Source organism: Carlito syrichta, unplaced genomic scaffold, assembly GCF_000164805.1.
Source record: "Carlito syrichta isolate Samal-C Ts95f unplaced genomic scaffold, Tarsius_syrichta-2.0.1 Scaffold101913, whole genome shotgun sequence".
NCBI classification, from domain to species: domain Eukaryota; kingdom Metazoa; phylum Chordata; class Mammalia; order Primates; family Tarsiidae; genus Carlito; species Carlito syrichta.
Genome location: NW_007046009.1, coordinates 30,986 through 54,038, shown reverse-complemented (window position 1 = coordinate 54,038; position 23,053 = coordinate 30,986). Strand labels below are relative to the sequence as shown.

The 23,053-nt window shown below is 38.7% G+C and overlaps 1 protein-coding gene across 2 annotated transcripts in view; it reads left to right on the top strand.

The window, feature by feature from the left end:
* The first annotated feature begins 3,197 nt into the window (after positions 1-3,197).
* LOC103266963 (cytochrome b-245 heavy chain) overlaps positions 3,198-23,053 on the top strand; it is a 35,323-nt gene continuing 15,467 nt past the window's right edge. The window contains exons 1-6 of one of the 2 annotated variants that reach the window (XM_008064569.2): positions 3,198-3,322; positions 5,851-5,946; positions 7,529-7,639; positions 17,532-17,616; positions 19,278-19,423; positions 21,968-22,158. In XM_008064569.2, the coding sequence (XP_008062760.1) occupies positions 3,278-3,322; positions 5,851-5,946; positions 7,529-7,639; positions 17,532-17,616; positions 19,278-19,423; positions 21,968-22,158 (674 nt within the window). In that variant the 5' untranslated portion in view covers positions 3,198-3,277. The remainder of the gene's footprint in view (positions 3,323-5,850; positions 5,947-7,528; positions 7,640-17,531; positions 17,617-19,277; positions 19,424-21,967; positions 22,159-23,053) is intronic. The other variant, XM_008064575.2, reaches the window with a different exon arrangement.

Genomic DNA, 23,053 nt, shown 5'->3' with positions numbered 1-23,053 from the left:
TGCATATTCACGGTCCTCTTCTCATTGCCTCCCAGCAGAGCGTAGGCTTCAGGAGGTAGATGGAAAAATGTGGGAAAGACTCACATTTTAGATAGGACAAGGGAAAATGAATCATTAGGCAGGGAAGGAGAAAAGTGGGGAGAAGTGCAGAGGAGAAGCCTTTGATGAGTTTCAAAGAGCTTGATGGAAAAGCAGTCACCTGCTGGAGGAGTTTGAGAGTGGCAGATATGAGGAGAAAGAAAAAAAGTTAAGGTGTTTTATTTTTCTTTAGCTATATGTGCCTCACTTCTTTAGTTACATGATAGCATGAGTACAGATCTGAGTAACTTTTTGTATCAAAGTCTAGTCAGAACAACAGAAGCCACCATATTTCAATGAGGGAATTGCATACCAGGAAATTGTTACATGGATGATGGAAAATGAAGAATCTCAACAAGAAGTGCAGATGCAACATAACATAAAGATGAGCAACCACAGAGAGTGGTTACCACCCTCAGAGTTACAGGGAAATTTGAAAATGGTGTAACTCCAGCTCAGAAGTCAGGACCATCTGGCAGGATCTAGAACTACAGTGGTGATGGCCAGCAGGAACTCATGCCCCGAGAGAGGGGCTGACTACTGGGAGCTGGAGACTCAGTGCAGATGCAGCCCCTTCATGAATGCCAGTTGAAGCAGAAAGCTCAGGAAAAAAAAGCACTCTGGTTTCTCCCCTGCTCTGCGTCTTCCAATTTAACTAAATATGCTAGAAGTCATAGTGCCAATAAGCTTGACAAATACAATTCTCTCCAAAACACAGCAGAGCTAGGAAAGAGTGGGGAATAGATCTGAGATCAAAGAGGCAAATAGCTGGCACGTGTTTTGATTGTCTGTGTTTCTTTAAATTCATCTCTGTTTGGAATGGAACCACGGGGCCAACTTCTCTTTATATGGATCACACACGATCAAAGAGACATGAAGCTCAGAAGAGAACCTTTCCTTGAGTATTAAGAAGTGAAAGCTGTTTCCTCACTTAGCATTCAAGATATCATGTTTGCTTGGGAACACAATTATCACCTTAACATTTTGGTATATTTGTTATATTTTCATTTCTTGTAGTTTTATGTGGAGTGATTTAAAGTGGGGTTGGCATAATCAGGCTTTTAAAAGTATCTTGGTTAAAAGTAAAAACTTTAGAGCCAAATTGCTTGGGTTTCAAATCCCAGCTCTACTATTTTTTTTTTTTTTTTTTGAGTTGGAGTCTCACTCAGTCGCCCAGACTGGGGTGCAGTGGCCACTCCCGGCCACCGCAGCCTCGACCTGCTGGGCTCCAGCGATCCTTCTGCCTCAGCCTTCCAGTAGCTGGAACTACAGGCGCGCGCTACCACGCCCAGCTAATTTTTTGATTTATTGTAGAGATGAGGTCTCACCTGCCCAGGCGAGTCTTGAACCCACGGACTCAGGCAATCCACACCTCAGCCACCCAAAGCGCTGGGATTACAGGCTGAGCCACTGAGCCCGGCTTCAAATCCCAACTCTACTATTTTATACTTGTGTGACCTTGGATAAGCGGCTGAATGGCTCTGGAACTTGACATCTTTAGTGTAAATGCAATCATGAGAATAGAACCCTACTTTACAGGGGTTGAATTGTGAGAATCTAAATAAATGATATGTGTGTGTGTGTGCATGTGTGACTGTGTGTGTACACATGTACATACAGTCACGCATCACTTAACGATGGGAATATACTTTGAGAAATGTGTCCTTAGGAGGTTTTGTCATTGTGTGAACATCACAGATTTACTTACACAAAACTAGATGGTATACCTTCTACATACCTAGGCTACATAATATAGCCTATTGCTACTAGGATACAAACTTATACAGCTTGTTACTGTGTTGAGTAGTTTAGGAAACTGCAACACAATGGTATTTATGTATCTAAGCATAGCTAAACATAGAAAAGGTACAGTAAAATTATGGTATAAAAGATAAAAATAAATGGAGCTTTCAGGACTGGAAGTTGCTCTGGGTGAGTCAGTGAGTGGGTGGTGAGGGAATGTGAGAGCCTAGAATATAACAGCACACTACTGCAGACTTTATAAACACTGTACACTTAGGCTACACTAAATGTATAAAAAGGTCTTTCTTCAAAAATATATTAACCTTAGCTTACTGTAACTCTACTTTTTCTTTTTAAAAAACTTTTTAATTGTTCTGTAATAGCACTTAGCTCAAAACAGACATTTTCTATCTGTACAAAGATATTTTCTTTCTTTATATCCTTATTCTATTCGCTTTTTTCCTATTTTTAAAATGCCTATATTTTTTAAATTTTAAAACTTTTTGTTAAAAGTAGAAACACAAACACACATATCAGACTAGCCTCACACAGGGTTAGAATCATCAACATCACTGTCTTCCCCCTCCATATTTTATCCCACTGAAAGGTCTTCAGGGGCAATAACATGCATGGAGGTGTCATATCCTATGATAGCATTGCCTTCTTCTGGAATACCTCCTGAAGAGGTCACAGGCTGTTTTACAGTTAACTTATTTTCATAAATAGAAGGAGTACATTCTAAAATAACAATTAAAAATATAGTACAGTAAATACATAAACCAAAAGCATAGTCATTTATTATTATCAAGTATTATATACTGTACATAATTGCATGTGCTTTATTTTTATATAACTGGCAGCACAGTACGTTTGTTTATACCAGCATCACTACAAACATATGAGTAATGTGTTATGCTACAATATCACTAGGTAGTAGAAATTTTTTAGCTCCATTAGAATCTTATGGGATCACATCATATATGTGGTTTGTTATTGACCAAAATCTCATCATGCAATCCATGACTGTATTTATATATGTATGTTTGAAGTCATATATGGATATATCTATATATATATATACACACAAATATAGACATATCTAAGCATACATCTGTATCTCCTATTGCTAGGAGATAACTGGTTAGTCAAAAAGTTAGTTCACTGTGCAAAATAGATCCCACAAATTGCACTTTTATTTCTTAGTTGTAGAAATTGGTTTCATTTTCCACTATATTTAGCTGTGATTTGATGAAAATAGACCCTTTTTCTGTAGTTTTTAGGCTTAACGATTGAAGTTTGTTATGGATACAATCTTTTCAGTTGACCAATGATTAGCTAATTTATGATAATAGAAAAGGAAACAGATTGCCCCAAGTCTTCTGTTTTCATTTCCTCATTGGAAGAAGAAGCATAGTATAGAAGAAAGGCAGACACAACACATTGAACCTCAGCCACCATGGGGAACTGGGCTGTGAATGAGGGGCTCTCCATTTTTGTCATTGTAAGTACCAAAACTAGATAAATTATGAATTGTTTGACTTGTTTAGGTTCTTTTGGGAATGAAAATAGAGCAAAGCTTTATTGTTTGTTTGAGAAATTGTGTTTAACTGTTTACTGTGTGAACGCACATCTATCTGTAAGCAAACTAAATTTATTCTTCCAAATTCCTTTATGGAAAGAACATACAGTTCCATCACTTCTACTTTATTTCTGAGTTCCTAGGAGTACTGAATTAGCCAGCATTTCACAGCAGGAATCGAAGATATTTAATGTTAATAATCTCTGATTCTGAGTTTCTTATTGATGTTTATTCAGAGGCAAATGTCTCTACTTTTTATGTGTTTTTACTACTTAAAAATGACCAGTTGAAATTTTATACTACCTTATAAATAACACAATTGACTCATATATGAGAAATTGGCCTTTATTTCAATAGTTGCACTAAAACGAATCAAATTTTCCAAATTTATTTTTAAAAACAAATATTTTTTCCTTAGCAATGTATACTTGAGTTATTTATAAGGTTTTCAAAATTTCAGGCCGGGCTCGGTGGCTCAGTCTGTAATCCTAGCACTTTGGGAGGCTGAGGCGACTGGATTGCCTGAGCCCGTGGGTTCGAGACCAGCCCGGGCGACTTGGCAAGACCTTGTCTCTACAATAAATAAAAAATTAGCAGGGTGTGGTAGCGTAAGCCTGTAGTTCTGGTTACTTGGAGGGCTGAGGCGGAAGGATCACCTGAGCCCAGCAGGCCGAGGCTGTGGTGGCCATGTGTGTCACTGCACTCCAGCCTAGGTGACTGTGACTCAAAAAAAAAAAATTCAAAAGAAGGGAAATGAAATAAGTCATCTAGACTTATTATATGTGGTGTGTGTATGTGTGTGTGTGTGTGTGTGTGTGTGTGTGTGTGTGTGTGTGTGTGTGTAATATATAAATTGTATATACATATAAGTCTATGTAATCTATCATAAGAAACACTTTTGTGAGTAAAATTATGGCTCATTTTCAAATGGACATTTTGATTTCTTTACTTTTTTTTTTGAGTTGGAATCTCACTCTGTCGCCCAGACTGGGATGCAGTGGCCGCTCCCGGCCACCGCAGCCTTGACCTGCTGGGCTCCGGCGTTCCTTCCGCCTCAGCCTTCCGAGTAGCCGGAATGACAGGCATGCGCTACCATGCCCGGCTGATTTTTTGATTTATTGTAGAGATGAGGTCTCACTGCCCAGGCGGGTCTCGAACCCGCGGGCTCAGGCAATCCACTCACCTCAGCCTCCCAAAGGCGCGGGATTACAGGCTGAGCCACTGAGCTCAGCTCTTTACTTTTTAATATAAAGATCAACTATTCTCTCAAGATGGTGATCTCAGCAAAGCAATCATGGACAAATTGAGTAAATAGAAACATGGTTTCTAAATGGCCTTTCTAAATAGCCAATAGAAGTGTTATTGTTATTGTTATAGCCAATAGAATGCTTGTGAATGGAATTTTTGTAAGAATGAAAAATATTTTCTTTGAATTTTAAGTATAGAAAGAAATCATTGGCACAAATAAAATAAAAGCAATAAATATTTTGTAATAAAAGTATCTTATGGCAATCCAATATTCTAATGCAATATCGCATTCTTCTGAGAATTCAAACCTGTAAAATTGATTTCTTATCACCATTTAAAGTGTGGATTATATCTATAGAAAACAATTTCAAATTATATGACCTCTTTTAAAGTATATGCTCATATACTTGAAAGTGAAGACGCAGCTTGGAAAGCCAGAGTAAGAAAGAATGACAAGGCTAGGAAATAGAGAGGTTACTTTAGCACCTTCTTTGAAAAGAGATAATGTTCTCTAGCATCTATGGAAATTTAAAAGCCTCAAAACACAGTTAAGAAAAGATCCCTGTGGAACTGAAGGTAGAAGACTGGGCAATGTCACCACTCATATTAGTGCTTGAAATGAAATGACCTGTCACAGCTAGAAAACTCTTTTTGTAGTAAATCCTACGCCCCTCACTCATGCTCAATTTCCCCTCCTTCAAAATTAAGTAAAAATTACCAAGTAGAATGGAAGGCTTGGCATTTTCACTAATGAGGCTCTGTTAGCTGGGGTGTTGTATGGTGGAAGGAGGTGATTGGCACCTATGAGAGTGGAGCACAATGTCCTCCTGGTGAGGAGACAGCAGTAGTTAACATATTTCCTTCTCTTATCTTTTTAAGAAAAATCGCCTGCTATCATCTTACTTATCTAAAGAAAAAAAAGAGGAGAAAATAAAGAGAATATAGACAGATAATAATTGACATACTTGCTAAGTAGTAAAACAATCATGGGAAATGACACAGGATCAAAGGTTAATTACACATAAGTGTAGTGACATTGTTGTAGTAAAGAGCTGGCTCTAAGCTGGTTATATCCAGCAGTCACCACATTTGTTGAAAGTTGGACTTGGGGAAGTCCAGACTTTCATCTGACTCCAACCTTGCATGGAATCTACTACTGAAATGTGAAAACTTAATGCAACAATTATTTTTTTTTTATGCAGCTGGTATGGCTGGGGTTGAACGTCTTCCTCTTTGTCTGGTACTACCGGGTTTATGATCTTCCAGATAAGTTCTTTTACACTCGAAAACTTCTTGGGGTAAGTATAAGTTCCATCTCATGTAATATTGGCTGGCTCACATTTCTAATCAGACATTCTTGCTCATATTCCCCTTAACATGTTAAATAAATAATCTGACCAACCAAACAGCACCATCAGCCTCACTCCTTCCATTGCAAGGTCCTGGGCAAGAGTCTCTTAAGGCCTTCCAGTGTGGGTCAAACAAAAGTGTGGCAGAGCGTACCAGTGACACTCCTCCCCACCCAAGAAATGTGCCATTGTTTAGCTTAAAGGATAAATATAATACTGACTCTAGAATGGAAGACCAGGTTGGAGCAATCCATCCAGGGGTGACACATGTGGGACAAATGAGATTTTCTAAGTTTCCTATGTCACTTGATTCTTACTACTTTTGTGCGTGGAGGACCCTGCTCCTACTGACCTCTTATAAAATTATTTTCAGAAAATCAGCTTCACTCTACATATGGAGACTTTGAGGAACTTGCTCAAGGGTCATGTCTGCCAGCAGAATGAAGGCCCTTGAGTTTCCTTTGGTCATTTAGTATTCTCAGTTTCTCTGAACTGTTAGACCTCTTGTCCCCAGAGAACATTATTTGTTACATCATGCTGAAACTATGAATTAATTAGTTAATATTAATTATGATATGCATTTAAATCATATGTACAAATAATTATAGCATGTAATTATACTTTATTATTGTAATTATTGTTAACGCATTCATGTTGATGCTTTCCCTCCAAAATATGCATATTTTTTAGACATTACAAAGATAATTATAATGACAAAGCATTACATTAAACCAATTTAAGTTACTATTAAGGTTAGTCTAAGTGCTAAGAACACCTTTAAAATTTTATTTTTAAAAAAATCTAAGCCGGGCTCGGTGGCTCAGCCTGTAATCCCGCGCCTTTGAGAGACTGAGGTGAGTGGATTGCCTGAGCCCGCGGGTTCGAGACCCGCCTGGGTAGGCAAGACCTCATCTCTACAATAAATCAAAAAATTAGCCGGGTGTGGTAGCGCACGCCTGAGTTCTGGCTACAGAAGGCTGAGGCGGAAGGATCGCTGGAGCCCAGCAGGTCGAGGCTGTGGTGGCCGGGAGCGGCCACTGCACTCCAGTCTGGGTGACAGAGTGAGACTCCAACTCAAAAAAAAAAAAATCTAGTTTTGACACTGAAGTCTAATTAATGATATACACATTTAAATACTTAGGGGGAAGTAAACTGAAGTCTACATATCTATTTGAAAGACATCAAAAATAAAATGAGTTGATAGGTGGATAAGTAGATATGTAATAAAACAAGCATAAAAGGTGCAATCTGGGAGATGGATAAATACATATCCATTGTACATTTATTTCTATTTCTTTTTATATTTGAAATTTTCAATAATAAAATGTTGAACTGAGGTAACAGACCAGTTTCAGATAAAAATTAAGGGGTCTAACAGACCCTAAAAGAAAACCCTTGGCTCTGAAGGACCTTCCTGTCCAGTTCACAGAGTATCTTTGCTGTGTAACTTTATGCTGGGAATCCTGGGGAAGTAGGAATGGGGTGCATTCTGTGCTCAGAAATCACTCTACTCCTATCCTGCTTCTTCTAGTCAGCGCTGGCATTGGCCAGGGCCCCTGCAGCCTGCCTGAATTTCAACTGCATGCTGATCCTGCTGCCAGTCTGTCGAAATCTGCTGTCCTTCCTCAGGGGTTCCAGTGCGGTAAGAGCAAACATTTTATTGAGTTTCTTGAATTTTCAAAAGCCCTCAAGCAAAATGCCCTTTCTTAGGAAAAGCAAACCAATAATCTGTGAAGATTCCAGCTTGCATAAAAGATTCATAATCCAAGCCATTCTCTCATTTATTTCTATAATATTGTGGATGGAGCTCCCTGGGACACCTATTTAATGTGAAAAAATTTGTTTTCTTTCAAAGTCACTTCTCTCTACCTCAACAATACCAATAAAGTATGTAAATTTATATGTAGTGGCATTTGGGAATTAATCTTTCAGTATTATTTTTAAAAATTAACTCAGAGAGAATATCTTTTTGGATAACATTTCAAAGGGCAGAGTCACACTATAATGAATGTGACTAAGAAGAGTTGGCTTCATGGAATTGGGGAGTGTGGAGCTTTCTAAACGCCCAGGGCCCCTTTGATCCTTACTTCAACAATTTAGCAAGCCCCTAAATGTACTGTGTTAAATGAGGGGAAAATGATTAAGTAGGAAGAACTTTGTAGCCCATAAAATGGTATGCAAATTTCTTATTGTTATTATTATACAAAGATGAGGAACAAGGAACTTACAATCTATACATGCATTCAAATAAATATGATACAACGTGAACTATGATGAATCCCACCAAATGCTGAGCTATGGCGAATCAAAGGAGAGAAAAATTGTATCAGGTGGGGTAGGGAATGAAGAAAGGTTGCTTAGAGAAGGTAGCGTTCAAGATGGGCATATAAAGATAAATAAGCCTCTAAGAGGTATAGATGAGAGAGAAAGGCATTCTACGTGGAGAAAATGACATGGGCAAAACCACAGGAAATCATGAGGAAATTATATTCTTGAAAGCCAAAAATTGGCACAAATTTGGCTGCTTCTCTTTGGATTTTTTTCCTTTTTTTTTTTTTTTTGCCAACTTTACACTAAAGAGGAATTGATATCCTGGTGGGCTCCATTCCACTGGTCAGTTAATGACTAGTAGTTTCTGTCTATTTTTTAAATAAAATATATGTGTTTTATATTAAAATTTTTTTTAAAATTCTTACTAAATAGAGATCATTTATGGAGAAGATGAGCAAGCAAACTAGTTTTATGGGAATACCTGTATAGGGATTGTATAGGACAGGTGCCTGAGATAAGGATGGAGAGAAGAGGTAAATTTTTGTTGGTAAACTAGAAACTTAAAATTATAGCTGAGAAGGTAATAGTTAATTTGACAATCATAGAATTTTGAGGAGGAGGAAAGTGAACTAAGCTGTCAATAATAAGTAAACTTGCCTTGAACTCTGTCTCATTTTTTCTACTCATACTAAATTCACACTGATCCAAAAAAGACTTTTTTCCTTTAAGAACATACAATACTTGATTTACTAAGATAGTGTTAGCGACTACAATGAAGCCTTTATTTTATATTTCTTTACTTTTTACAAAATGCCATTTCATCTTAAATTGACTGCCAAAATTGGACACTCACAAGTCTAATTTTAAAGTTAAAGTTGGCAAAAGTAACTGCAACACCTTCACGTCATCAGAAAAATAAGAGAGTAAGAATATTGACAAACATTTTAAGATACTCCCGAAAAAGGCATGGCTTTTTCCTGTCATGGAAAAATACTGTTATGAAATTCCTTGCTTTAAACCATAAGCTCGATGTTGCACAATGTTGTTTCGCAAACTAATAGCTAAATAAAACCAAAAAAGTAGCAACAGCACTTGGCATTAGACATTAAATACAAAGATTTCCAAATAATAACCTCAATTTAAGAAACCACAGAGGTAAAATTCCCCTCAATTGAAAGTTTTATTGATGAGCCACTGACTCTAAAATATGATATTTGATATATTGTAGGTGCCCAATAAACATTTGCTAAATGAAGCCATGCACAATAGCTTCATTTCTACCCCCTTTCTTCACCCTACCCCCATTTGAATACTTTCTATTTAGAGGAAGTAACGTCTAAGAAACAGGCAATGTTCTCACCAGGATGACCATTAAGAAATTCTGGTTACCCCACAAGCCCAATTGCACAGACGTTGAGCTGCCATGTCTCATGAGCAACATGTGTGGTAATGGCTGCTTTAAGGCCTCCTGTGACCCAGGAGAGAAGATCCTTATGAGGGTCTCTAAATACAGGTACAAAATGAGACTGCTCTTCAAATTACAGAGAAGCTCAGCTCTACGACCAGATAGATATTTATGTAAACTAATATTTAAAAAAAAAAAACTAGCAGCAAGCAACATATTTTCAGACAGGGCATGTCTTTCCCTCTGAAATTCCCAACCTGATTTGTGAACTTTTCCAATGAAACTTCTTTTCTGGATTAAAACAAGTGAGTGTGCTGTGACTAACGTTAGAAATCATAATAAGTGCCAGTCATTGAAGCTTCATATAACCACCTCAGGAAATCTGTACATCAAGCTGTTGGGGAAGAGGGCAAAATTAAATAGGAGTGTTTGCATTCAAACCCGGGTCATCATGTCCATTCACTTTTCTTTGTGCTACCTAAACTTCTTAAAACTGTCCTGTTGTGGTATTATGGTGTTAGAAAGCCATCATATATACAAGTGTTTAAGCATGCCAAATAACCTAGACTAGACATGACAAGGATATTGAAAATTTAAAGGCTGATTAGCAGAGCACAATGCAAACTAAACAGTCATAACACTTCCATTCCATTTCTAGAGGTCTTAACCACTCAGACTGTGCTTGTAAACATTCTGCTTACCTGGAGAAAGAAAGTTCCCGGGGTTCCCTCCCCACTGCCTCAGGAATATTAGAAGTAAAGGCCCTTGGCCTGTTTTGCTGAGGGAGATGAAGAAAGGGTGGCGTTCAGCACATGGAAGTCACTGAGGAAGCCTTAACAACCCCAACCTGCTATGCAGACACTAATTTCTATCTGAATGGCAGTCCTAGTCTTAAGGTCAGAAAGTAACAAGAAGGTGAGAGAGTGAGGTCTTACCTGCTACCACACGTCTCTTGGGCTTTCTGTCTCATAGTTTTTTGTCTTGTTTTTTAGCTGAAAATCAGGTCAAATCCTGCAAATGTAAGAATGAATATTTGCAGGATTTGACCTGATTTTAGGATTTGCATTCAAAAGTCTATCAATTGCTTAAGTCTGTCAATTAGTGAGGTGTCAGTCAATAAATATTTATTGAGTGCCACTATGTGCTAAGTACCGGGGACACATGGTGAGTAAAGAGTAAGATACGGTTGGGTCACAAGCTTAAGGAGTTTAGCATCTTACAGAGGAGATAGAATATGAGCATGGAATTTCAAAATTATAAACAGTGCTGTGCAAATAAAGTGATGCTATTTATATGTATTGCATATTCTACTGCCACCAGGAGTGGACATTACTATCAACTTCTTTGCCTGCGTTCTGTAGATTCAAAGCTTGCTTTTGCAATTTCTCCCAAATTACATATAAATATCTAATCCAAATATATTAATGGCATATCTGGTGACATCAAGTGTACAAAAATAGAGCTTTTGAATTTCTGTAACATGAGGGTTAAACCCCATTAAATGTGTGCTTCTTCTTAGTTCCACTTCTCATTTTTAAAAATTTTTTTCTCACTCACAGTTTCAATAGAGCATAGAAATCTTCCGAGTTGACACAATAATTTCCCTTGCATTAGAATGATAGTTTATTGAAATTGGGCAAGGCTGTAGGTGGCAGTAACAGAAACTTCCCTTTAGAAGTAAATGGCAAGCTAGGCTCAGTGGCTCAGCCTGTAATCCCGCGCCTTGGGAGGCTGAGGTGAGTGAATTGCCTGAGCCCGTGGGTTCGAGACCCACCTGGGCAACTTGGTGAGCCCTCATCTCTACAATAAACCAAAAAACTAGCCGGGTGTGGTAGCGCGCACCTGTAGTTCCAGCTACTCGGAAGGCTAAGGCAGAAGGATCGCTGGAGCCCAGCAGGTCGAGGCTGCGGTGGCCGGGAGCGGCCACTGCACTCCAGTCTGGGCGACACAGTGAGACTCCAACTCAAAAAAAAAAAAAAAAAGAAGAAGAAGAAGTTAATGGCAGAATTGCCAGGTGCGATAGCTCAAGCCTGTAATCCCAGCACTTTGGGAGGCCGAGGTGAGAGGATTGCCTGAGCCCATGGGTTCAAGACCAGTCTGGGCAATGTGCGAGACCTCATCTCTACAATAAATCAAAATATCAGCCAGGCATGGTAGCGCGTCTCGTTACTTGGAAGGCTGAGGCAGAAGGATCGCCAGAGCCCAGTAGGTCGTCGCTGGGGTGGCCAATGAGCGTGCTACTGCACTCCAGTCTGGGCAACGGAGTGAGACTTCAACTCAAAAAAAAAGAAGAAGAAGTTAATGGCAGAAAGGAAAGAGGTAGTTTCATGAGGAAGCAATGGGGCGTAATGGTAGCTTGATAATTGGGCGGTGGCTGGCAATAATTAAGGAGTGACTCAAAGCGTATACATGGAATCTGCATGGTGAGGGGGAACAAAAAATTCTGGGCAGTCACAGGCAGTGAAGCCCTTCCTTGCTACCCTACCATCTGGTTGTCTTGCTCCCCTTTCAGAAAGTGGTAAGGAGATGGTATTCTTAAAAGCTCAGTATCAGCATGATTTGTGACTTTCCTTTGGATTGGTTTGCCATTCCTGAGCACAATAAAAATGGTTGGTGAGAAAATTTAGGCACAGTTGCCCTGGTGGGACACAACTCCTTGGTAGTGACTAACAGCCTCTCTTTTAATAAAATATGCATGTTTTATATTAACTAGCTTTTTAAAAATTATCTCCTTAAATAAAACAGATAAAACAGAGTATTACTGAATGGACATTGTATTTTCCAAGCACCTCTCTCCCTTGTTCTGGCATTCAGTTTATTCTTCTCTAGGGATCTCTGACTAAAGCTGTTAAGGGCCATTGACATCAATTGTTTCACATTTTTGATGACCCATGGTGATGGTGATGATAAAGATAGGACTATGGAGACAGCGTAGAGACCAAAATATGACCATATTCTTTTACTTCAAATTTATCCTGAAGGAGTCAGTGAATTTTCCCATCAAAATTTAAAAAGAATTTGTTGGGAAGTAGAAAACAGTGTGACAAGTAAAAATATCGGGATAAATACATTTCTTTCTTAGTTCTAGGGCAGGGAAAGTATAAATCATTTATTTGACCAAATAATGATTAAGATATTTTTAAGGTGCGTATTTCCCATGGTTTATTTGCATAATAAGGTGAAAGACTTTTTTCTTTTAAAAAATTTGAATAACTTTAGGGGGTTACAAATAGTTTTTGGTTACATTGTTGCATTATATAGTAGCGAAGTCTGGTCTTATCTGGGCTATAAAAAACCCACCACTCTCACCTGTGCACTTGTACCCAATAGGTGATTTTTCATCCCCTCCACTCACTTCTTAGTCGCCAGTATTCATTTTACTATTCTCTATGCCTTTGCAAACCTTAGTTTAGCTCCCACTTATATGTGAGAACATGCAGTGTTTGGTTTTCTGTTTCTGTGTTAGTTCACTTAGGGTGATGTTCTCCAATTCTATCCAAGTTGCTGCAAAATACAGTATTTCATTATTTTGTATGGCTAAATAGTATTATATATATATATATATCACATTTTCATTATCCGCTGATCAGTTGTTGGGCATTTAGGTTGATTTCACATGTTTGCATTTGTGAATTGTGCTGTGATGAACATTCGAGGGCAAGTGTCTTTTTTATTAACGACCTCTGTTACTTTGGATAGATTCTTAGTACTGGGATTACTAGATCAAATGGTAGATCTACTTTTAGTTCAATTAAAAGATTTTTAAAAGGACATAGCATACAGCTCTTCATACTTATTAGCTGAGGTGTCTAGCCTTATTAGCTGAAAAGTTAAATAATGACACAAAATAACATCAAATATTTATTAAGTACCTCTCAATGAATCTATGCAACAGGGATATGAGGGAAGAACTGTGATAATTATACAGGCGAGGAAACTGGAGAATGAATGCATTATTCAATGTCACACAGCTAGGAGAACTGGAATCTGACATAGGTATATCTGATGTCTGATGACAAAACTTGCTCTCAAATGTAATTCAGTACTGCTTTCCAACCCTGCTGATTCTCATTCTCTGATTCTTTGGACTCCAATCTAGTTTTACCACACCAGTAAGAACTATATTAGTTATCTGTTGCCATATAACAAATTGCCACAAACTCAATGGCTTAGAATAACCCCCTGTTTATTAGCTCAAAGTTGTGTAGGTCAGAAATTCAGCTCCTGTGGCTGGTTCTCTGCTCAGGATATCACTAGACGAAAATCAAAGTGTCTATTGGGTTGAGTTCTCATTTAGAAACTGGGTAGAAATCCTCTTCCAAGCTCACTCTCATTGGCGGAATTCAGTTCATTACAGTTGCAGGACTGAAGTCCCTGTTCCCTTGCTGACAGTCATTTGGGGGCCAGTCTCAGATCCTGAATGCCCCTACATCCCTTGCCACTGTCCCTCTCCATCTTCAAGCCAGCAGCAGGGCTTCAAATGTCAGACTTCCTCCATTTCTGACTTCTAGACCCATATTTAAAGAGCTCATGTCATTGGGTTAAGCCCACAAGACAATCTCCTTAAAGTCAACTTGAAACTCAGATTACCTCTGCAAAGTCTTTTTTGCCATATGATGTAACAAGATCACAGGAGTGATATAGGTTTCATCCAAACTCAATGGGAGGAGATTATATAAGGTCATTGGCAGTCATCCTAGAATTCTGCCTACCACAAGAACTCTTAGAACCCATAGAGAAACACGGCAATTGGGAAATGGGAAAAAGCTATTTCCTTAAAAGTGTAAAGAATACAAGGTAGAAAAACAACTTATAGCACTTGAAATAAATGCAAATGACAGCAAGGCTGTATAAGTAAACAAAGATGCTCAACTTTTCACTAACAAATGTAAAATAAATTATTTCAAACAGGAAACCCTTGTTTTGGGGGTGTGAGTTATACATCTCCACTGGTGGACATTTAGTTATAGCAGATGCTGTTGGTGCTTCACTGTATTCCCCAAACACTGCCAGTTCCAATGCATATGACAGCTGCCCTTCACAATGCACCAGTCATTATTTGCTTGGGATTTTCTTTTTTTTTTTTTTTTTTTTGAGTTGGCGTCTCACTCTGTCACCCAGACTGGAGTGCAGTGGCCGCTCCCGGCCACCGCAGCCTCGACCTGCTGGGATCCGGCGATCCTTCCGCCTCAGTCTTCCGAGCAGCCGGAATTACAGGCATGCGCTACCATGCCCGGCTGATTTTTTTTTAATTTATTGTAGAGATGAGGTCTCACTGCCCAGGCGGGTCTCGAACCCGTGGGCTCAGGCAATCCACTCACCTCAGCCTCCCAAAGGCGCGGGATTACAGGCTAAGCCACTGAGCCCGGCTTGCCTGGGATTTTCTTTCAGCCCTCTCCTGGGGCAAGCATGAAATCTCAGGGAGTTGATGTCGTGGCAGCAGGCCTCAGCCAATGATGGATAGGAGTTGGCCGTTAAACAACCAACTTCCTGAACTCCTAAGTAAAAAACAAAGCAAACAAAACCTCTGGAACAAGTTTTACACATTTTCACAGAATTACCTGGTGTGATTGAGTCTACAGATATGATATGATCCTGGTAGCTGATATGATATAATAAAAACTTTTTTTTTTTTGGTTTATTCTCTTCCTTGTCTCAGTTCTACCCTCATTTTCTGTGGGCACCTTCCAGATAGAGTACTTACACTTAAATTTTTGTCTCAGGTTTTTAGGCTCTTAGAATAATAGTGACTACATCCTTGCATTTGGTTTTGTAGAAAGGGCATGAACCTTTTATAGACAAACAGATCTGGGTCCCAGTCAATGTGCGATTGTAGTTTTAGTTTTCTTATCTGTAAAATGAGGACAATAAGAGTTATCTTGTTGCACTAAATTAGGTAATGATTATGAGTAATCAACCTGGCTCACAGAAGGCACTCAGTAAAGCCTAATTCTTTTTCTTTTTTTCCTGAAAATCCTCAGTGTCTTTCTTACTGGTGTATCTGCAATTCCAAGAGTCTGCTCTCATAGTACAAACAGCTTGGCCTTCCTAGGTATGGCTGAGACATAGTGGAGTAAGCACAACTTTCAATGCAATTATATTTTTCTATAAAATCAGAACATTTTATTAAAAATAAGCTAGCCAAATTTTAAACACCCTTATATTTAAATTGAATACAATATTTATAACCAGTTATTTTAAATACCTAGGTTTTTTGGTACTTCACTCTTCTTAAAGTTCTCTGAATCTTTGTGGCAGTTCATTTAGACTCGGAAACAAAGCAGCCACAACAAGCAATTGGCCAGTTTTCAGGAGGGCAAAGCTCCAATTCAACCACAGACAAGTCTTTTTCTTGCTTTGAGCATTGGCCTGAATAGAGATTCAAACCCATATCTTCTAACATATTCAGGTAGTACAGATACACTAAAATATAGACCAAAATTCTATTTTCTTTTTTTTTGAGCTGGAGTCTCACTGTCGCCCAGACTGGAGTGCAGTGGCCGCTCCGGCCACCGCAGACTCGACCTGCTGGGCTCCGGCGATCCTTCCGTCTCAGCCTTCCAAGTAGCCGGAATTACAGGCGCGCACTACCACATCCGGCTAATTTTTTGATTTATTGTAGAGATGAGGTCTCGCCTGCCCAGGCGGGTCTCAAACCCACGGGCTCAGGCAATCCACTCACCTCAGCCTCCCAAAGGCGTGGGATTACAGGCTGAGCCACTGAGCCCAGCTAAAATTCTATTTTTAATACCAAGGTAATCATGTAAGGTATGAAATATAAGAATATTGATATAAACTCTGGTATCAGATGATCTGGGTTTAAATCCCTGCTCTGCTACTTACCGGCTGTGTGACCTAAGGCAAGGTAACCTCCGTATGCCTTTGTTTCATCTGTTATGTAGCAACAATAATGGTACCTCCAACATAGGATTGATGTAGGAATTAAATGAAACCATGCATGTAAAACACTTAAAGTAGCTCCTTGCACAAGCTCTTGGTAAACGTTAGCTGTTGTTATTTTTGCTACTATTATTTGGTCAATGATCTCCCTTGTGATGTCTCTGCCCTATGTGGTGGGTGAAACCTTTCTCCTCTCATAGTATGTATGTCCTAGAACAGTGTTGTTTGAGAACTACTCACTTATTTTAGAACTGTTCGCTTGTCTGTGTCCCCACTAGACTATCAGGTATCTAAGGAAAGGCTTATCCTTTATTAATTTATATATCCTGTGATTATAGAATAAATTAATCATAACTAGAAACTACATGGCTAAATATATTTTCTGTCCAAATTCATATATATTTTTTAGTTTTTTTATTTTAAAGATGTGAGGTACAATTCAGGGTCAGGTATACAAATATTCATTATGCAGGTACCCTTGTTAATGAGATGTGCCCCCCGCTTCCCCAGGCAGATTTCCACTACTGCCAATCCCACTTCCTTGTTCCCCTCCCGGCAGTTTCCCACTACTGCCAATCCTTTTCTTATAGTATTATGATAATTGTTCAAGGTTCGCTTATAAGTGAGAACACGTGGTGCACAGTTCTTTGTTTCTGTGATAGATCACTCAGTATTATAGATTCTAAGTCCAGCAATGAATTCCAGAATAGACTTCTCTTGACTGTATGAGAACAAAAAACATACTAGCTAAGCAGGCTATGTCACTTACTGGCTTATTAACCTGGGGAAGATGTACATCTCTTTGAGCTTCAGTTTCCTCATCTATTAAATGGGTAGAATAATATAGTTCAGAAGGTGGACATGAGAATTAAGTGAGATAATATGTATCAAATGTCTGGCACATAGGAAGCCTTCTTGTTAATAATGACTACTCCAATCTTTCCTCCCTAATCTAAAGTGCTGTTCAACAAGAATTCGAAGACAACTGGATAGGAACCTCACCTTTCATAAAATGGTGGCATGGATGATTGCACTTCACACTGGTAAGTGCGATTAAGACATTTGAGATTGCAAAGAAAACTTGGAACCGGAGAGTTCCCTCTATTCATAGATACATTTTTATAAGAAATAAATCAGCCTTCATAGATAAACTAGGTGGTGACTGGATATGTTGTATTTTCTTGAATGAGTTGTTTCAAAAGTATTTACCACACTTTCTGTCATTTACAAATTAGAATTTTTTTCCTTTAGGTGTGTGAAAATGTTTCTATCTTAGGATCTTCCTATAAAAATGAAAATACGCCGTCAGAAAAGTTAATTCTAGTGTCCTCATCCTTTTCCCTTTTCTCTAGTATCAAAAATGTTTGTTAGTCCACATGTCAGAGCTTTTATTTATTTTACAAAAGTGCTTGGTTGCACATTTGAATTCATGTATATTTTGCAGCAAACCTACAAAAGGCACAGACCATAAATCAAGAATCCCTTAAGACAGTCATTATTAGCAAAACTATTATTTTTATTATTAATATTGCTATTGTTATTTGTATACAAATAATAGATAAACATATGTGTGTATATATTCTGTTATTATTATAAGTATTAGGGTGATGGCATCAGTGCAGAAGGAATGTAGCTGGGACCCTTATCCAGTCTTCACTAATTCACTTAATAAATAATGTATTGCCAGACAATAGACACGCACAGTGATGAATAAAACAGACATTTCTTCTGCCCTTAAGGAGTTTTTCCCTAGTCTGAGTGAAATAGGCTTAGCTTACAGGTATTTAACTACATTTCTCTTCTACTAGTAGACCAGGCAGGCTTTTTCAGCAGTGGCAAACAAAATAGTGCAAAAGAAATGTATGATAAAATCTTGTTAGATAGTAGCATAGTGTCCTAGTTAAGACCAAAGATTTGGGTGCCAAACTGCCGGAATTTAATTCCTAACTCAACTGCTTCCTAGTTTGGTGAACTTGGGCAAGATTTTGCAGCAATCTTTGCTCCAGTTTCCTCATCTGTAAGATGAGCTGAGCTGATATTAATAGTACATACATTACTGGGTCAACGTACGGATTAAGTACTTGTAAAGCATATATAACAGTGCTTGGCATCTAATATGCCCTATGTAAATGTGAAATAAAGAATGCTTTTTTTGAGAGAGAGAGAGAGAGAGAGAGAGAGAGAGAAAGAAAGAGAGAGAGATTCATACTTATGGTCATATGTTTGTATTAATTCAATCCAGTTTGTCATCTCTCTGGTGGTAATTTCAGAGTGAGGCAAATGGGCCAGCTAGTAAACATTCATTACAGGAGACTTTTCTTGTTTGAGCAAAAATATGTTTGAGGGAGAGAGATGATGAGAGCACATGTAAACACATTCAGAAACTAAGGCTATTTTGTAGGCTCTTAAAACTTGGTTGAGTCTTTAGGAGAATGTAGCTTAACACCTTTATCTTACAGGTGAGGAAACCATGACCAGAGAGGTTAAGTCATTTTTCCACAGTCACACAACTAGAGAGGAGCTTGCCCACTAGAATTGCCTTGCCTCTCTGGTTCTTGAGATTCAGTTCTTGTTTTTAAGTGTCCTGGGCCATTCTTTTTTCTCCCTGTGGCTTATTTTAGAGTCAGAGGCTGTGGCCAGAAACCCAGGTTATAATAAATTTGTGCATACCCTTCACTCTGTTTCTCTTCTCTACCCTCTTTAGCGATTCACACCATTGCACATCTGTTTAATGTGGAGTGGTGTGTGAATGCCCGAGTCAACAATTCTGATCCTTATTCAATAGCACTGTCTGAACTTGGAGACAGGAAGAATGAAAGCTATCTCAATTTTGTTAGAGAGAGAATCAAGGTAAGCCTCTCATTTTCTGATTCCGATATTCTCTAGGCCATTACAATTGAGAACAAGATTTCAGTAAGTAAAGAACTCTACTATAAGCACGCATGTGCAGGTGTCTTTTTTGTAGAACAATTTATGTTCCTCTGGGTGTATACCCAGGAAAGGTATTGCTGGATAGTATGGAAGGTAAATTTTAAGTTCTTTTGGGAATTGCCACACTGCTTTCCATAGAGGTTGAACTAGCCTGCACTATTCACAATAGCAAAAACATGGAATCAACCTCACTGCCCATCAAAAGTGAACTGGATAAAGAAAATGTGGTATATATATACAATGGCATATTATGCAGCCATAAAGAAGAACAAAATCATGAAATTCACAGCAAATTAGATGGAGTTGAAGACCATCATATTTAGTGATCTTTCACAGAAACAAAGAACTGAATACTGAATGTTCTCACTCAAAAGTGAAACCTGAACATTAATCAAAATAGCACAAGGGAGGGATTGGTAGTCAATGAGCACTGCCAATGGAAGCAGGGAGGGAGGGTACACATAACATCCCAAAGGGTACCTGATCTGAAACCAGGGAAAGTAAGGGCCAGTTGGAGGTCCAAAGTTCACCTGCACAAAACCTACTTGTGAAACTAATCCTGACTTTTACCTCACATATCTATAATAAAAAATAAAATAATATAAAAAGAACCCTACTTGGCCAGAACAACAATAAAAGCTGGCTAACCATCAAAGGGATAAGTCTACAGGCTATACAAATGTGGGTGCAGAGGAAATGTCACTCAAACTCCTGACTCCATGCGTGGAGAATCTCTAGATGTTTTCCACATCTTTATGCTTACCTGTTTTAATGTTTATGCATAGGGCCTGGAGTAACTCGGGTTCACCTGCGCCTATGTCCACCAGTCAAAGAAAGCCAGAAACACATGTCTAGTCAAACAAAGTTGGGTTTATTACTCATTATAGCCAAAAACACCTCACACCTTGAGGAAGTATGGCATACCTCAAGGGGTTATTAAGATGAACTTGTTATAGGATTGAGGCTTGTGTTAGATGGTTTTGCAGAGGTTAAAAAAACAAGGATTTGCTCTGGTTTGGTTATAGTCAGGAATTGGTGGTAGTTCTCAGATTAGGTATTTTCATAACTTGTCCTAGGAGACTGACAACAGAATAGGGCTAAATGTATAATAGACAAAAAGGCAGTAGTCATCTATGTGCCTGTCTGGTCTCAGATATAATTTCAGAGTGATCTTCTTTTTATCTCACTTCATTACAGTCAGAGTGACCTCATCTGATGTTGGTGTTGTATGACATTATTTGTGTGAAATAGAGAAGCCTCTGGCCTAGATGCTAGTGTCAGGGCAGCTGACAGCTTTCAGAAATGCTTTTGTCCTTTCTTACCTATTTGAGGGAAGGCCTATGTCTGCTAATTGTCATTTTTTGAAAAGCATTGTGCACTGGGAGTAATTCAGCAGTTTTCTAGAGGCAGCCAGGAGGGTATCCAGAGGCAAGAACTTTTTCCCTCCCAGCAGTTGTTGAAGCTTCCTACACTCAGAGAGGAAAGCTCCATGCACCTGATGGCTTCAGAAGCTGGCTAAATCACATTACTATAAGTTGAATTCCAAACATGGCTTATTGTGTTTCAAGAAGACCTGTAATTTTGCAAAAATTAATATCCTCAGATGGACATGAGAAAAACTTGCCTAATCTACTTAGAGACAAAACTAAATAGAATCCAACAAAACAGAATTTTTTTACAGTATCTTGGATAATTTTTCTTGTGCATTGTTCATTGTTTGCTAAATGATATATGAGGGTGGCAAAGAAAATTAGATAAGCTGATAGCTGACACTGTCATGCTCTACCCAGATTTTCTTGGATCACTTTTACTGTATCTGTGCTCCCCCACCCTGCAGAGTGCTTTCATTTTCAATGATCTTTTCCGGAGTTTCCTTTTCAGAGGACTACCTGGGGGCAACTAGAGTCCCTTTGCCCACAGGCTCAGACATCTGCGAGGGTCTAGATGGTTACCTCTTCCTGGGCAGCCCTTAGCCAATGACTGATGGACACAGGCCATGAAAGCCCAGCTTCCTTGCCTTGAGTTAGCATAAACTCAGGTGTAATTTATTCTCCAGAGTTTTCCTGCAGCATCAGGCTGAAGCTATTCTCTGCGAGACTCTGCCTGAGATTACTCCCTTGCTTGACTGGTTCCTCTTTCCTGTCCTATTTTCCAGTCCCTTACCAGTTTCTCTTAGGGGTGTATCTTTTCAAAGCTACATACTCATGAATCCTTATCTCAGGATCTGCTTCTGGGGAACCCGCTGAAGATGTTTGACCTTCCCAAAATATGTTTGCAGATTAAGCATTGTGGCTTTTTCTTTTGAAATCAAAAGATCTTCAGAGAAAGAACTTCAGACACTTTTAGGACATTCTTATTTATTGTATTTGATATTCTATACCTTGGCAACTTTTAAAGTAGGTAGTCCTACATTTGAGAACCTATACCAATGTGTGTCTGTGTATGTGTGTTTATATTTTTCAGAACCCTGAAGGTGGCCTGTATGTGGCTGTGACTCGGTTGGCAGGCATCACGGGAGTTGTTATCACACTGTGCCTCATATTAATTATCACTTCCTCCACCAAAACAATTCGGAGGTCTTACTTTGAAGTGTTTTGGTACACACACCATCTCTTTGTGATCTTCTTCATTGGTCTTGCCATCCATGGAGCTGAGTGAGTGTTTAAACTATGAAGCCAAAGACTTTATATCCCTCAATTTCTAGATGTGATGCTTTGTTTGAGGCACAGTGACCTCCTTGCCTGTGTGTGGTCACCCTGTCTGCTAAGGAAATGTGGGAGGACAGCAGAATCAGTTTGATAGAAACCACTCAGCCACACTTGAGTTTCCCACCCATCTAATTGCTGTTTATAGAATAGTTACTTGTAACAAGTTTGAAAAATACATCAAGGTCTGAGTGTCTTTGCAAATGTATAAAACGTGTTAAGAGCACTGGTAGGGCCCTGGTTACCTGCAATGATATCTACTGTGACTAAATCACTAGTAAATTAAGCAAATCCCCAAGCTGGAGGGGTTAATGATTGATCATTTAAAGAGGTTTGCTATAGTTCAATAATTTTTTTATTTAATCCCCTTACTGGTTGCCTACCGTGTATGAAGACCTATCCCAGACATTGTGGGGAATATTAGCAGAAAAAAAAATACATGAGAATTGTTTTCAAACCATCTAATATATGAAGGTAACAGATAACTTTTACTAAGAATTTGTGCTAAGGATTTGATGTGAAATGTTTCTTTTAATCCCCTAAATGTATAGATTCTCTACATTTTAGACAAGGAAGCTGAAGCTTAATTTTAATCTCTAATTTTAGACAAGGAACCTGAAGCTTAAAAATGTGAAAATATGTAGCCGAAGCCATCTGGCTTGTAAATGTCCTAGCTTGGATTAGAGCACAGGTAGCCTGAAGCAGGATGTGATAAATGCTCATTTAGAGACACACAGTGACTGATTGTGTGGTTGGGCAAGTTTGCCTTATTGGAAATCCTGTTTAATACTAAATTTCAGCCGGGCTCGGTGGCTCAGCCTGTAATCCTGCGCTTTGGGAGACT